The following is a 16,745-nucleotide window of genomic DNA, read 5'->3' as shown; positions in this document are numbered from 1 at the left end:
ACCCTACCACCACGATAATAAAATCTAGTAAATTCCATCCGTTGCGCAGGTACCCATTGGGGTGAAACAGAAGTCCATAGGCTATTACTTTTAAAAATGCTTCCACTGTGAAAATGATGAGGAAGAGATATTCCACCCGTTCCTAAAAGAGAGAGAGAAAGAAATTATCAGATTTTTTTTTTTTTCCCCAAACACTTCCGAAGCAGCAGTGGGACAATTCTGAGGACACTCAGGTGAGAAGCTGCAGAACAGCTGAAGGATGATTATATACACAATCTCATGGGTCTGCTCAAGCAGTGAACCCAAGCAAGGGGGGAGCTAATGTTTAAAGTGGATGTGCGTTATTGTTCATTTTTCATGGTTCTTCCCTTTAACCCAGTGTATCTGAAGTAATGGGGGTTAACAGCTACTCAATCATTTATGATGCTTCTTGATCCCAGTAACAGGTATAGCTTTCAACAGCTCAGAAATAAAACGTGTTTGCACGGCAATCTCTCCAACGTAATAAAATATATATAGAAGTGCCCAAATACCATCGTTATTTTAAGGATCATCAGTAAAGCAACACGTCACAATGCTTTTTAATGTTTTAACTTAGAGGTTCAACTTGAAGTAATCATCCGAATAATAAAAACTGGTGGTGTTTGTTTGATAATACAACATTAGACAAGTTGGAAGCCTTTAGATCACAGTGCATAAACAGGTGTATAGTTACATTGTAATAAATGGTTAATTACCAATAGTTCCTGCACTTAGACCTAACTACATTGTGTTACCGAATGTAATTACATAGTCACACCATGCCGCAGGCAATTTCTACGTTATTACAACAGTTATTCCTCAAGTAGTTTTCATGTAAGAGCATGACACCCGGGCAGTTATCCTGTAATGGAAAGTGCTACCTAAAAGTCACATCACCTAGTTTTCACTGAAAATATAGAAATGGCAGACAGTTACATCAGTCACCCAAATCCCATTCATACTATCACAATCCAAATTCTAAAAGTCACAATCAATCACAAACTCCTTGAGGGTCCTCAGGTCATGAAGGCATTTGCTTCCTGAAACTGATAAGCTCATTATAACGGTAAAGACAGAAAAGTTCAATCTGGGGCTCTGTAAAATAAGAATGTGAGAAACATCTCTAACAGCAAAGGTGGTTGGCTATTTCATTTGTATATAACACTCTGGGCATTTCAGCCAAACAAAGTACATTTATTTATTATTCAGCAACAGCACAACTCAAACCCAAATCATGTAGATACACCCTCAACCAAGCATTTATACAACACCCCCAGATGAAACCTGAGTCACAATGTAATTAGACACACTTTATGTGGTTAAGTTCAAGCACAGAACATCTTTTTTTTTGATAACTGGGTGTAAATACTCCCTTGGTAACCAGGGCACAGATGGTGAGAACACCTCAAAGCTGTAGGGGGTATGGAAACACTCAATGCTCAGTCCCCCTGAATGAGATTGCAAGTTCTAAGCCCTCTGATGGCTTTTAAAACACTTCACTCTTCTCGTGTGTGCAGCCAGGGTGCCAGCGCTCCACACAGCTTTGTATCAACACTGCCTCTAGCCAACATGCACTTCCCTGAATCCAATGCACTCACCCACAGATATATTTATTGTTGCCTGCTTTGCGGTGGAGCAGATAAGAGTTTTGTTTTTTAAGGAATAACCATGCAGACTAAACAAGGAAATCTTTCTATGCCAGAAGTAATGTTTATCAAAAAAAATAAATAAAAATGAAGGCGGGCCAAGTGTGATTCTAATGCAGTTGCAAGTGATTCTGATGTTGTTAGAATTTAGAAGTAATTAGTCCCATCAAGAACACTGAGGGAATACCTGAATCATATGGGTTAAGAGCTGAGTACAGCATGTTGGTTCTGGAAATAGCCTGTACATTGAAAAACTATTTCACGAAAACACATTTTATAACCAGTGTACTGTTCTCCACAATGAACTGGACAAATATATTTAAACAATATAAAACCAGCAATACATGTATTGCAGCACTACATGAAGTGACTCTACATACAATGGAGCTCTTGATTGATAGTATTATACAGTTAAAATAATTGTCTTCCTTTCTGAAAATGTTTAATTTACACTGCCTTCACAGGGCCCTGGATATAAGGCTGTTTCAGGAGCTACATTAATCTGAAAACATCTGCTTGTAAATTCACCTGTATTACCTCAAGACCTGTAAGCCTGTGGATGCTCATAACACCCACTACATTGCCCAAATGAAGGATTAAATAAAGAGGCTACACAAACGTGAACTAAAGAATTCCTTCAGCTAGGCAGGTCTCCATTAATTGATAGATTATTTGAAATAGTTCGTTATTGTGTATTTTAAAGGACACTCAAATACAGAGCCAAATGATCTAGGGAGGGAAAAAAAGAAATGCATACATAAAGAACGAAAGAAATAGAACAAGAAAGCAGGTCTTGTGGTCTGGTATCTCGTGCCCAAATAAGAACAACGCCAGCGGATCGTAATTCCTCACCGAAAGCACTGACAGTGCACCTTATTACAGAGAAGAAACTGTGTATCTGGCACTATTCCTTTTTATAATCAGAATTTTTTATTGACTCAGGGATGTGAAAAGTCTGTGGTACAGCACAAAAGAGACGAGGAGATTGTACTCTCTTTTGTGAGAAGCTTGCTGAACGTTGAGTTACTTTGATTAAGAAAACTAAATTATCGGATCACAGATGCTCTTATAGGCTCATCGAGTCTTTGAGCAGTGAAGTTGACTCAGAGATAAACACTTCTTCAGTCAAACAAAACAAGGAGTCAACGAAATTTTTTGCAAGCTAAGACAAAATGCCAAAAGAATGGGATATCTCGATTATCCTCTACATAGGTATTGAATTCATTTATCAGTCAGTTGTAAGTTTACTGCTTTCTTTTTTTATTGCTCCCTCAGAGATCCCAACATCTGAGACTAAACAGCATCAGAGCCGACATGTGTCACACAGTGCAGCCTTAAGGGGCATTCACACTGGACGTGGCGCGCATGCCGCCTCCTTGCGCGCCGCCGCTGACCACTGTTCACACCAAATGCGGCTGGGGAAAGTCAGTGGGCGGTCTGTTGTTACGTCACGGCTTGCATGTACAAGCAACAAACAGCGGGAAGGGAAAACTCTTTTTATACAGAAGACACAAAGCTTAATAAGAAAAAAAATATTCAAGTAATGAAGAGCGAAACATTATATATTTTTTTTTATAAAACCGAATTTTAACCCCCCACACACACCAGCATAATCCCCCCCACAATTACACAAAATATCAGGCAATTGTGTTGTTTAAAATAAAATAAAAACATGTTGCTTTTAAAAATGGAGATATTTTCTTTCTTTCTTTGGTCTGGTTTGCTGGGTATAGGCAAAGAGAGTGTGAGTTAAAGGCATCATTATACATTGATATTATTGAGCATTATTGTATACACATGATTAAAAAATGCAACTACTGCCATCCCATCATATCAAACTTTTTTTGGGGGTGGGGGGACTGTAAAAGCGACAACACAATACCTGGAACAATGAACAGCAAAGAAAAAAAGAGAATTGCGATCACCCTGCTCTACCTGAGAAAGAAAAAAAAAGTAGGATCGCTGTGGGTCAATGAGATCCTCAAGAAAAGAAAAAGGTACGGCAAATATCATCAGCTGATACAGGAGCTCCGGTTTGATGAAGGCAGATTTCAAACCTACCTAATGTTGTATCATACAAAATCAGAACCACAAGCTTTTCCTCCATTTTATTTATTTATTTTTATTTCCTCCTCGCAAGAGCCTCCTACTTTCCCCTGATTGGCTGCTGGCAATTTACGTCAAGGTGTGGCGCAGCGAGAGTTGAAAATATTTGATCTCCTGAACGCCGCTCCGCGGTGTCGCTCGAGTGCTGCTTCCCTCTGCCGCTGCACGTGACCGCCTTCATTGAAAACAATTGATTTTGCCGAGCGGCAATGCCACACCGCGTCCGCCCCTTTACACTTCTTCAAATCCCTATGGGAGCAGCATGCAGTAGCATTGTATCAGTAAGTAAATCATGGGGAATAGACTGGTAGCACCTGGTTTGTGATTGCTAGCTGGTTAATAGTCGGGTAAGATCTGGTATGGCAGTGAAAGAAAAGAGCGCTTCAGTGTGGTTAGGTGGTATCGGAAGTGATATCAGGCTATGAGATAGGATTTGTATCCATGAATAATTTGGAGCATGTAGCAGTGACAGAAGTTGAGTTTAAATTTGATTTAAAATCATATACGCACTTATTGACAGTGATCAACTATGCTAAAGAAACATCCCAATTGGAGAATAAATAAAATACTTTGCCATGGCATGTATTAAATACAGTATAGTGGCCAATAATAGGATACATTCTGGTGATGATATTTGTTACTGAGGCATGCAGCATTATGCATGGAATCAGGTGAACTAGCATATGTGTGACAAGCCAGGGATAGAAATAAATCTCCTGTAGCATAGCAGAGTTACCCATTCCAGGTTTTAAGATGTGCTTGGTTAGCCACACTGTATTCGATAACAATCTCAGGTGAGTCTTATTAAACTCACAGTACAACCATCTCCCAGACTCCACCAACATAATAGCCCAGCTGACTCACACTGTGGTCTGTTCGATTTGCTGTACGAGTACTGACCGCCACATGTGTCTGATTACTGGGGCTACTTTGCAAACAGATGTTTGAAACTAATTGTTTGGCTTGGACCGCATCCAAATGCACAGTGCATGCTGGGGGAATGGGAGCCCTGCAAGTGCAGCACTAGTGAAGACAGGATTACACAGTGGGCCACTTACTTCCTACAGATCTACACACACACACACACACACACACACACACACACACACACACACCTCTTATTCCACAGGAGGAATTATAACTCAATAACTCACGTATGGAGGTTTACTGGCAGAAAAAAATATTATAAACGATTACACTAGGAGTGATTTATTACACTACAGCAGACACTGTAATGCTGTAAAAGTAAATATTGATGTTCGCTGTAGCCTAACAGCACTTAAGTAATGTGCTACAGTACACTCTAGTCATTGAGGTAGTAAAACTTGAAAGTACTGTAGCATAAATACAGGGGCATATAAAGAGTTGTATTAAAGGAGCCTAAGGTTTTAATGAGTACAAAGAGAGCATCTATAAATAGGAGGCATCTATAAATGCTTGTCACAAAGACGGCCGGAGTGGGTGGCGTCAGACCAGAAGCAGGAAGTAAATAAACAGAGAGATGTGGTTTGTTTAAGCTGAGCGCGTGATCGCGCTCAGCATTTAATAATTAACAGCACAGAAAATAAAAGGTTTGAAACACAAAAACAGGACACGGCACTGGTAGCCAAAAGAAACATATAAACAAAAACGGACTAAACACTTAACACACGGTGCACGGAGACAAACAAACACGGTGAGTACAAACAAAACACTTATTATATTTATAATTACGCTTTTAACTCTCCTTCTCTCTCACCCGTTCTCCACTCTCTGAACACCTAACAACCGACTGAGTGAAAATGTGCATCTATATATACTGTTGTGCTGGGATTCAATTACTAATTAATTATTCACTTGAATCCCAGCACGTGAATTAATTCTGTGCAACCCCGTGCTCGCATATTATATTTTAAATGCACGTGCGTGATGTGCAATCCCGTGCCTAAATACAAATCTATACTTTTTAAATACACGTGAAACACAGACCCGTTTATATCCCGTGTACCAATCTATACACCAACATTTACACACGCAACACGCAACACATAACACACAAATGCACACAGGGGCGGGGCGCATTGCCACATATACCCCCCCTTGTGCGCAGCACACATGGCCTCAACGGCCACCTCCCCCCTTAAAAATCCAGCAGTCCAGGACAAAGTCTCGGGCTGGGAAGGGAGGCTTCAGTGGGCCCATGCCTGGCCATGCTGTCAGCACCCCTGCCGGTAGTGGCACGGCTGACAGCCTGTTGGTTTGCTCCTGCAGCGAAACTGCTGCTGGGGAAAGTGGTCTCCTGACCTCTCCCCCTGTCTTTGTAGCCGGTAGCTCCCTTTGGTGGGGCTCCGACCACAGTACTGCCGGCAGCGAAGAAGCTGCAGTGGGAGCAGGTCTCCGGACCTCCCCCACGATCTCCGGCAGCGAAACTGCTGCAGTGGGAGCAGGTCTCCAGACCTCCCCCACGATCTCCGGCAGCGAAACTGCTGCAGTGGGAGCAGGTCTCCGGACCTCCCCCACGATCTCCGGCAGCGAAACTGCTGCAGTGGGAGCAGGTCTCCAGACCTCCCCCACGATCTCCGGCAGCGAAACTGCTGCAGTGGGAGCAGGTCTCCTGACCTCCCCCACGATCTCCGGCAGCGAAACTGCTGCTGGGGTTGGTGGTCTCCAGACCTCCTCCCCCTTCTTCGTGGCCGACAGCTCCCCTTTCTGGGGCTCCGGCCACCGTACTCCCCGTGGTGGAGGTATGGGAAGCAGAGACAGCTCCTGCTGTTCTGCTTCTGGCAGTGGCAGAGGCAGAGGCAGCTCCTCTGCTCCTTGAAGTGGCAGAGGCAGCTCCTGCTCCTCTGCTCCTGGAAGTGGCAGAGGCAGCTCCTGCTCCTTTGCTCCTGCCTGTGTAGGTGGCGGAGGCAGAGGCAGCTCCGGCTGCTCTGCTCCTGCCGATGTAGGTGGCGGAGGCAGAGGCAGCTCCTGCTCCTCTGCTCCTGGAAGTGGCAGAGGCAGCTCCTGCTGCTCTGCTCCTTCCGGTGGAGGTGGCGGAGGCAGAGGCAGCTCCGGCTGCTCTGCTCCTGCCGGTGAAGGTGGGAGCAGCGTGTAGTCTCCTGCCGATGGAGGTGGGAGCAGCGTGTAGTCTCCCCCTTTTTCAGGGGACTGGTGCTGCTCTGCCTCTCTTGCAGCGGACTGGTGCGGCTCTGCCTCTGAAGGGGAAACCAGCAGGCATTCTTCCTCTGCTGGTTGTGCTGGGGAAACCAGCAGGCATTCTTCCTCTGCTGGTTGTGCTGGGGAAACCAGCAGGCATTCTTCCTCTGCTGGTTGTGCTGGGGAAACCAGCAGGCATTCTTCCTCTGCTGGTTGTGCTGGGGAAACCAGCAGGCATTCTACCTCTGCTGGTTGTGCTGGGGAAACCAGCAGGCATTCTACCTCTGCTGGTTGTGATGGGGAAACCAGCAGGCATTCTTGCTCTGCTGGTGAAGGTGGGAACAGCTGCCTCTCAGGCTTCGGATTCCCGCGGTCCCCCCGTCTGGGCGCTGGACGCTCGCGGTCCCCCCGTCTGGGCGCTGGACGCTCGCGGTCCCCCCGTCTGGGCGCTGGACGCTCGCGGTCCCCCCGTCTGGGCGCTGGACGCTCCTCTTCATACTGGGTGGGGCATATGGCTAACGTGTGCCCATAAGCCCCACAGCCAGGGCATAACTCTGCTGCGAGGTTCTTTAAAAAAACCTCCCAGCCATCATCCTCGACCTCCTCCCTTTTGGGCTGTGGACGCCCTGACTCCTCCCTTTTGGGCTGTGGACACTCGGGTTCCCCCCACTCAGGCGTAGGACGTTCGGGTTCCTCCCACTCAGGCGTAGGACGTTCGGGTTCCTCCCACTCAGGCGTAGGACGCTCAGGCTCCTCCCACTCGGGCTGTGGACGCTCAGGCTCCTCCCACTCGGGCTGTGGACGCTCAGGCTCCTCCCACTCGCGCTGTGGACGCTCAGGCTCCTCCCACTCGGGCTGTGGACGCTCAGGCTCCTCCCACTCGGGCTGTGGACGCTCAGGCTCCTCCCACTCGGGCTGTGGATGCTCAGGCTCCTCCCGCTCAGGTACTGGAGAGGGCAGCGACTGCTCCTCTCCCTCTTGCTCACTGGAAGGCATCCCTCCCATGTCTGCAGCTAGGTAACCCAGCACCACAATGGTGAGGTCACGAACGGATGCCGGGTTGTGCTGTTGCTCCCAGTCCTCCCATCGTTTCCCATCTCGCATCTGCAGTGCGTGAATAACCATGGGGAGGTCACTGGCGAAGTTCCCCTCGGGGTGCACCAGCCAGTCCCATATTTCCCGGGACGGTGGGGAACCCGGTGGCAGTGGGGGTAGAGGGGTGGCTACTGCCCCATTGTGGCTGTCCTCCTCCCAGCCCGGCATGCAGGATGAGGGCTGCAGCTGTTGTTGTTGCTGCTGCTGCTTCTGCTGCTTCCTGCAGCTCTTTCTTCCCATCCTCGCTTTACTATTTTTTTTTTTTTTTTTTTTCACAAAACCCCCTCTCCTGGTCTGACGCTTGGAGGCGCTATTATCCCACGATGACACCACGTGTCACAAAGACGGCCGGAGTGGGTGGCGTCAGACCAGAAGCAGGAAGTAAATAAACAGAGAGATGTGGTTTGTTTAAGCTGAGCGCGTGATCGCGCTCAGCATTTAATAATTAACAGCACAGAAAATAAAAGGTTTGAAACACAAAAACAGGACACGGCACTGGTAGCCAAAAGAAACATATAAACAAAAACGGACTAAACACTTAACACACGGTGCACGGAGACAAACAAACACGGTGAGTACAAACAAAACACTTATTATATTTATAATTACGCTTTTAACTCTCCTTCTCTCTCACCCGTTCTCCACTCTCTGAACACCTAACAACCGACTGAGTGAAAATGTGCATCTATATATACTGTTGTGCTGGGATTCAATTACTAATTAATTATTCACTTGAATCCCAGCACGTGAATTAATTCTGTGCAACCCCGTGCTCGCATATTATATTTTAAATGCACGTGCGTGATGTGCAATCCCGTGCCTAAATACAAATCTATACTTTTTAAATACACGTGAAACACAGACCCGTTTATATCCCGTGTACCAATCTATACACCAACATTTACACACGCAACACGCAACACATAACACACAAATGCACACAGGGGCGGGGCGCATTGCCACAATGCTACATGGCGCATTTTTAGTTTTTAAACAAGCGGTTTTAAAAGCAGATCAAATGAATGTTTTTTGAGCAGTCTAAATTCCAAAATCCATTTTAATACGGATAGACTTCAACAACACAGGGACGTAAGAATGATTTGTTAATGGTGCATTACATACATACAAATTGTACATACATACATATCTCAGAGGTATAGTAAGCAGTATAGGCAGATATTTTGCTCACATTTTTCATGGAAATGGGGCAGAATTTTCCAGACAGGGAATCAGTAGATTCAGCAGTAAACATGTACTATACTGCTTATTTATTCTTATTTAACCACTGATATATACAGTGCCGTGAAAAAGTGTTTGCCCCCTGTCTGATTTTCTGCATTTTTGCACATTTTTCACATTGTATTTGGTCAGATTTTTTTGTGGGTTGTAGTAGTATATAGAGGGAGTCAGAGAGAAAAAATGACACCAAAGTTTGGTGCTTCTTTCATTTGTTTGGTGTGCAAGGTAATCAAACATGCAATCTTCAGGTATGAAAAAGTTATTGCCCCTCCCCCCCAGTTAACTCAACCCAATTAAAGGGATAATTAGGGTCAGCTGTTTGAGTACTTTGGTTAACAACCAGGCCTGATTTGGGCCAGCCCTGCCCAATATAAATCTGACTAACTTCGGCCCTTACCATCAGAGTAAAGTTGTCAGCACACAGGTTCTAGAGGCACATCATATCACGAACAAAAGAAATTCCTGAAGACCTCCGGAAAAGAGTTGTTGATGCCTATCAGTCTGGAAAGGGTTACAAAGCCATTTCTAGGCTCTGGGGCTCCACCGAACCACAGTCAGAGCCATATTGTCCAAATGGAGAAAGTTTGGGACAGGAGTGAATCTTCCCAGGAGTGGCCGTCCTGCCAAAATCTCTCCAAGAGCAAGGAGTAAAATCGTCCAGGAAGTCACAAAGAATCCTAGAACAACATCCAGGGATCTGCAGGCCTCTCTCGCCTCGGCTAAGGTCAGTGTTCGTGACTCCACCACCAGAAAGACACTGGGCAAAAATGGGGTTCATGGCAGAATAGCAAGGCGGAAACCATTGCTCACTAAGAAGAACATGAATGCTCGTCTCAAGATTGCCAAAAAGCACCTGGATGATCCTCAAGAGTTCTGGAACAATGTTCTATGGACAGATGAGTCAAAAGTGGAACCTTTTGGCCGACATGGGCCCCGTTATGTCTGCCAAAAACCAAACACTGCATTCCACAGTAAGAACCTCATACCAACGGTCAAGCATGGTGGTGGTAGTGTCATGGTTTGTGAAGCTTTGCTGCATCAGGACCTGGACGCCTTGCCATCATTGAAGGAACCATGAATTCTGCTCTGTATCAGAGAATTCTACAGGAGAATGTCAGGCCATCCATCCGTGAGCTGAAGCTGAAGCGCAGCTGGGTCATGCAGCAAGACAATCATCCGAAACACACAAGCAAGTCTACATCAGAATGGTTGAAGGAGAAATTTAAAGTTTTGGAATGGCCTAGTCAAAGTCCAGACCTAAACCCCATTGAGATGTTGTGGCAGGACCTGAAACGAGCAGTTCATGCTTGAAAACCCACAAATGTCACTGAGTTGAAGCAGTTCTGCATGGAGGAGTGGGCCAAAATTCCTCCACGACGCTGTGAGAGACTAATCAATAACTACAGGAAGCGTTTGGTTGCAGTTATTGCTGCAAAAGGTGGCATTACCAGTTATTGAGTCTAAGGGGGCGATTACTTTTTCACACGGGGGCATTGAGTGTTGCATAACTTTCTTTAATAAATAAATGAAATATGTATCAAATTTTTGTGTTATTTGTTCACTCAGGGTCCCTTTTATCTAATATTAGGTTTTGGTTGAAGATCATATAGGGTGCTGTACACACACACACACACAACCCAGTGCAATGAATCACACACAAACAATCTGGTGTAATGAATCTCCTCCTAGCGGGTGATCAGTTAATAATACTGACATCAGCATAAGACCAGTACTTTCCTCTCCACTACAGAGCTTGCTCTTTTATGACCAAAGTGATTTACTGTAATTGCTACTGTTATTCATTCTATCATTCATTCATTCTACCATTCCTGCTCCAGGGAAGTTTAGGAGAATATATTGGTACCAATTTAGACAAGGCTGTAATGTAATAGTTAGTCATGTAGCTAACATAGGGCCAGCATACTGTTCTGGAGTATAAAATACACCCTGCTGACCAACTAAATAGTCAAGGACCTGGATGGAAGGAGGACTTTCAATGGAATGGTCTGGAAGGGTCAAGGTGCCCTAGCTCAGAACCATACACAGTCACACTTGGCTTAATGTCAGGGGAAAGGCACCTCTGACAGAACGGCAGGTAAACAGAGAGATTGGATATGGTGAAAAATGAGGCGTGACTGTGAAGTGGAAGAACAGGACTTTTGTATTGTTAATGGTTTTTTCTGTCAGGAGGTTGAAAACAAATGTGACCACAAAACGGTTACTTTTCATACCGGTGTGACTATACCCATAATCCAACGGTGACTGAGAGAATCACTGAACACAGCCCTGTACCAAATGTGTGGTCTGTTCAATTGATCTAATGCTAGTACCTGACTGCATATTACTTGATGTTGCAGTATGCAATGTACAGCATTTAGGCTCCAGCAGAGAAAATTGTCTGTGATTTTCAGGCTCTTTCCCGGTGTTCTGAAGGGATCTTCTTATGTAGCAGACAGGGGGCTTTCCATAGCATTATAAAGGGGAAGCACCAAAAGTTATTATTATTTTAAGGATTATAATGTAATTAAATAAGAAGAATCTGGACAGACCCATTATGTATGAAAACACAATGTTAAAATTTAAAAGTTAGAACTAAACTAAACTATGTTATTTTTAAAATGTTCTTATTAAGACAAAAGAGCTGACTTCACTGCGGAGGTGGCGTCCCGTGCGTACAGACCGGGATGTTCACTGTGTGTGTTTATATGATCTTTTTATGTTTTTTTATCTGGTTTCCAGGGGCCAGGTTCGTTATAGCTCAAGGATCGATATAATGAAGGGCGTTATAGCAAGGGTGTACTGTGTGTATGTATATATATATATATGTATATATATATATATATATATATATATATATATATATATATATATATATATATATATATATATATTTTAATATACCACCTTTTCATCCCCCCTTTTCTTCTAGAAAGGGGGATGAATTGGGCTGCACTATAGACACTGAGTGTATAGTTCACTTCCCCAATCCATACAGGTATATTCTGCAGTTTCTATGCACTGCATACCAAATTCTCTAGTGTAACAGGGTACGCAGGAGCGAGGAGCGTGCATGGACAGAAACTCAAACAGCTCTTAGGTTATTATTCACAACCAGGAATACCATTTTAAAAGCTTCCCTCTTAACTGTTTGTTGTACAGCTGCTTGTTTTCTTTAAAAAGCTACCTTGACATCCCAAATGCCTACTCTATGGAAAGATACGTCTCACAGGATCCCTTGGAGCTTATTGTAATACTCTGCTGACAGACACAATAAGTTAATGCTATATAGTTTAAATGTTTCCTCTTCGTACCCCTCTAAACATTTCTGTTCTAGCTGCTGTATTTCTTTTGACTGTAACTTACAGTGCCTATAGTAAGTATTCACCCCCCCTTGGACGTTTTCACAGTTTGTTGTGTTACAACCTGAAATCTTGATGCATTTAAATGGGATTTTTTTTCCTTTGATTTACACAACCTACTCAACACTTTCAATGTGTGAAAAAATGAGGGGGTGAAAAAACAAATCAATTAAAAATAAAAACCTGAAAAGTCTTCATTAGATAAGTATTTACCCCCTTTGCTATGACACTCCTAAATAAGCTCAGGTGCAACCAATTGCCTTCATAATTCACACAATAAGTTAAATGGAGTCCATCTGTGTGCAATAAAAGTGGTTCACATGATTTCAGATTAAATACACCTGTCTCTGTAAGGTCCCACAGTTGGTTCAAAGCAAAGATACTACCATGAAGACCAAGGAGCTTTCAAAACAACTCCAGGATAAAGTTGTGGAAAGGCACAGATCAGGGGAGGGGTACAAAAAGATTTCAGGCATTGAATATCCGTTGGAGCACAGTCAAGTCAATCATTAAGAAGTGGAAGGTATACGGCACCACCCAGAATCTGTTTAGAGCAGGCCGTCCTCCCAAACTGAGCAGCCGGGTAAGAAGGGCATTGGTCAGAGAAGCCAGCAAGAGGCCAATGACAACTGAAAGACCTACAGCGTTCCATGGCTGAGATGGAAGAAACTGTCCATGGGTCAACAATAGCTCAGGTACTCCACAAATCTGGCCTGTATGGAAGAGTGGCAAGAAGGAAGCCATTTCTGAAAAAGCCCATGTAAAATCCTGCTTGGAATTTGCAAAAAGGCATTATGTCTGGCGTTATGTGTGGCGCAAACCCAACACAGCACATCACCCAGGTAACACCTTCCCTACTGTGAAGCATGGTGGTGGCAGCATCATGCTATGGGGCTGCCTTTCATCGGCAGGGACTGGGAAACTTGTCAGGGTAGAGGGCAAAATGGATGGAGCTAAATACAGGCAAATCCTTGAGGAAAACCTGCTTCAGTCTGCAAAAGACCTGACTGGGACGGAGATTCACCTTTCAGCCAGGCAATGACCCCAAGCACACTGCCAAAGCGACACTGGAGTGGCTTAAAAACAAGTAAGTGAATGTCCTAGAGTGGCCCAGCCAAAGACCGGACTTGAATCCGATTGAGAATCTGTAAGATTGCTGTCCACCAATGATCCCCATCCAACATGACAGAGCTTGAACAATTTTGCCAAGAAGAATGGGCGAATATTGCACAATCCAGATGTGCAAACCTGGTAGAGACTTACCCCAAAAGAATCACAGCTGTAATTGCTGCCAAAGGTGGTTCTACCAAATATTGACTCAGGGGGTGAATACTTATCTAACCAAGACATTTCAGTTTTTTTTATTTTCCATTAACTGTTGTTTCACAATAAAAATTCTCTTGCCTCTTCAAAGTGTTGAGTAGATTGTGTAAATCAAAGGAAAAACAATCCCATTTAAATGCATTAAGATTTCAGGTTGTAACACAACAAACTGTGAAAATGTCCAAGGGGGGTGAATACTTACTATAGGCACTGTATTAGTGGGAAACGGTACTTAGAGAAAAAACGTTCTTAACTGCTATGTAAAAGAAAAAAATAGGTCTAATAGGTCTATTTAGGAAAGATAACTCAACACAATAGTCCAGTCTTGGACATTCCACTATATACAATCATTTTTTGATGACTTTTTTTCTATATAGGACACAAAAACTACTTAATTAATTAGTCAGGCTGTCTTTTTCCAAAGTAATTTAGAGCTGAAAGAGTTAACATAACTAGAACCAAAGAACCATGCTACATGTGTCAATATGTATGCAGCATTGTAGCATTATTTATTATGGGCAGTGAGTTACAGCTTGGTTGACTGTGTCAGAAGAAGAGCTCATTTAGACAGCACACAGCTCATTTAGACAGCACACATCTATTTCTGTCCTCTGCCCCAGTAGGACAAATGACAATCCTAAACGAAAAGAACAAGAATTAATTGCACAGTTTATGACAGATTAAATCAACGGAATCAACAAAGTCACCAAAAAAAAAAAGAAAAAAAACTCCCCTACCTAATCTAATTCACTTTCTTTTCTCTTCTTCCTTTTCCCCGTTTAGTCCCTTATAAAAGTTTACCATAGTAAAAGCATAGCAATGAGTAATAAAGCATAGCGAAAGCAATGTAAAGAACAGTGAGGTATGGTAAAGCAGATGAATTAACATGGTAAACCAGGGTAAATTGTGGTTAATACATGGTATTACCATGGAAAAAGCATGGCAACAGTGCAAAAATACCGTGCAAAAATACCACCGGAAACTCGTATAAGGGGTCCTGTCACAAAGACGGCCGGAGTGGGTGGCGTCAGACCAGAAGCAGGAAATAAAACAACAGAGAGGTGTGGTTTGGTGGAGCTGAGCGAATGGTTTCGCTCAGCATTTAATAAACAGAACAGAAAATAAAAAAGGTTGAACAAACAAACACAAAACAGGACACGGCACTATACGCCAAAATAAAAAGACAAACAAAACGTACTACACTTAAACAGACAGACGAACAAACACGGTGAGTGAAAACACTTATATTTATGCTTTCTTTCACTTTTAGTTACTCCTTCTCTCTCTCCCGTTCTCCACTCACCGAACACCCAACCCCGAGTGGAAGAAATGTGCATCTATATATACTGTTGTGCTGGGATTCAATTAGTAATTAATTATTCACTTGAATCCCAGCACATGAATTAATTCTGTGCAACCCCGTGCTCACATATTACATTTAACCAGCACGTGAAGTGATTTGTGCCCTCCTCGTGCCTAAATACAAATCTACATTTTTAAATACCCGTGAAACACAGACCCGTTTATATCCCGTGTACCAATAACTATACACCAACATTTACACACGCACGCAACACATACAACACATAATATGCACACAGGGGCGGGGCACATTGCCACAGGTCCCCATTTATTTTATAACTCTTGGAACTCCCTCACCCTTTCGCTTGACTTAGTTTCTTATAAGTTTCCCCATAGAAGAAGAAGAGGAGTGGGAGTCTGACAGTCCCTGGTTTGTGTTGCTGACAGGGGAGTAAAGACCCTGTGAATCCACACTGGGTTTGTCCTGCCTGGGAGTCTGAAGAGGGATTCAGTTTTCACTGCTCCACTCGCTCTTTATTTATACATTAACGAAGCAGCACACACCACGACAGACCCTTGAGATGAAACATTGTCTTTCAAGAGCATCCTGCAGCCATTGTTGAAATGATTGAATCCAATCAAGCACTTCAACACAACACACTTCAAATTACAACACAAAGCGAGATAAAATGTTCAAACAACTGATTTCCAAGTCTTAATGACACTCATTTTTTCTTTCATTTTTCTTATTATTTTTTGGTCTGTCAGCAGAACTTCAGGAATAATTGCTTTGAATATTAATAATAAGCAACATAATGCAATCAGACAGTATTTATCCACAAAAAAACAATCCTACAGTCTACAGAACAAAAACATAGATGTAACACATATTGCATTTTGGTCTCTCATGGTCAAAGTGTTCATACAGTTCAGTGCAAATATGAAGACTGTATTTCAAATAGTATTGAAAGTGGGGTGGGAAAATAACATATATTTGACAGTGAAAACCAACTGAACTTGTCTGAGAAAAAAGATTGAATATAGTTTTATTAAACATGTAAAAACATGAAAGCACTTAATTCTTCAGTCTCCAGGACTGTCAGCCTATTACTTTACATGGGTACTGACACTTGCACTGTGGACCGACAGACAGACAGACAGACAGACAGACAGACAGACAAAGGATTTCTGTCAGGACCTCAGAGGCCCTTTTCAGCATAAAATATATCCCTGAGATTCTAACTGCCCTGAATACTTGGGCCTTCTGTTGTTTCAGTCCCTCAGTCTTAAAGGCATTAAATTGATCAATGTCTAAACTGGAGCACACACATACTATAAGCCCTAGATACTTGACAATTGGTTTTTTGATTATGAAAGAAAAATCCCATGGGTTTGTGAGGATTCTAAGGGTTTCCAGTGTGAAAAACGTCACAATACTGACGTGAGATACTTCGACAGTCCCAGCATTATATCTACCAAATACACCCATCTTTGACAGGATGTGCCTTTTGAAAATAGCTCATCTTCTATACAGCCT

At 43.4% G+C, this 16,745-nt stretch overlaps 1 protein-coding gene across 1 annotated transcript in view; it reads right to left on the bottom strand.

Annotated features, from left to right (window-relative positions):
• Positions 1–16,745, bottom strand: part of LOC117415426 (voltage-dependent L-type calcium channel subunit alpha-1C-like) — a 357,681-nt gene that overhangs the window by 129,506 nt on the left and 211,430 nt on the right. Inside the window, exon 4 of the mRNA XM_059026835.1 lies at positions 3–142. Coding sequence (XP_058882818.1) covers positions 3–142 — 140 coding nt within the window. The remainder of the gene's footprint in view (positions 1–2; positions 143–16,745) is intronic.

Source organism: Acipenser ruthenus, chromosome 7 (assembly GCF_902713425.1).
Source record: "Acipenser ruthenus chromosome 7, fAciRut3.2 maternal haplotype, whole genome shotgun sequence".
NCBI classification, from domain to species: domain Eukaryota; kingdom Metazoa; phylum Chordata; class Actinopteri; order Acipenseriformes; family Acipenseridae; genus Acipenser; species Acipenser ruthenus.
Note: the sequence above shows the minus strand (reverse complement) of the source record. Positions and strands in the feature narration are given on the sequence as shown.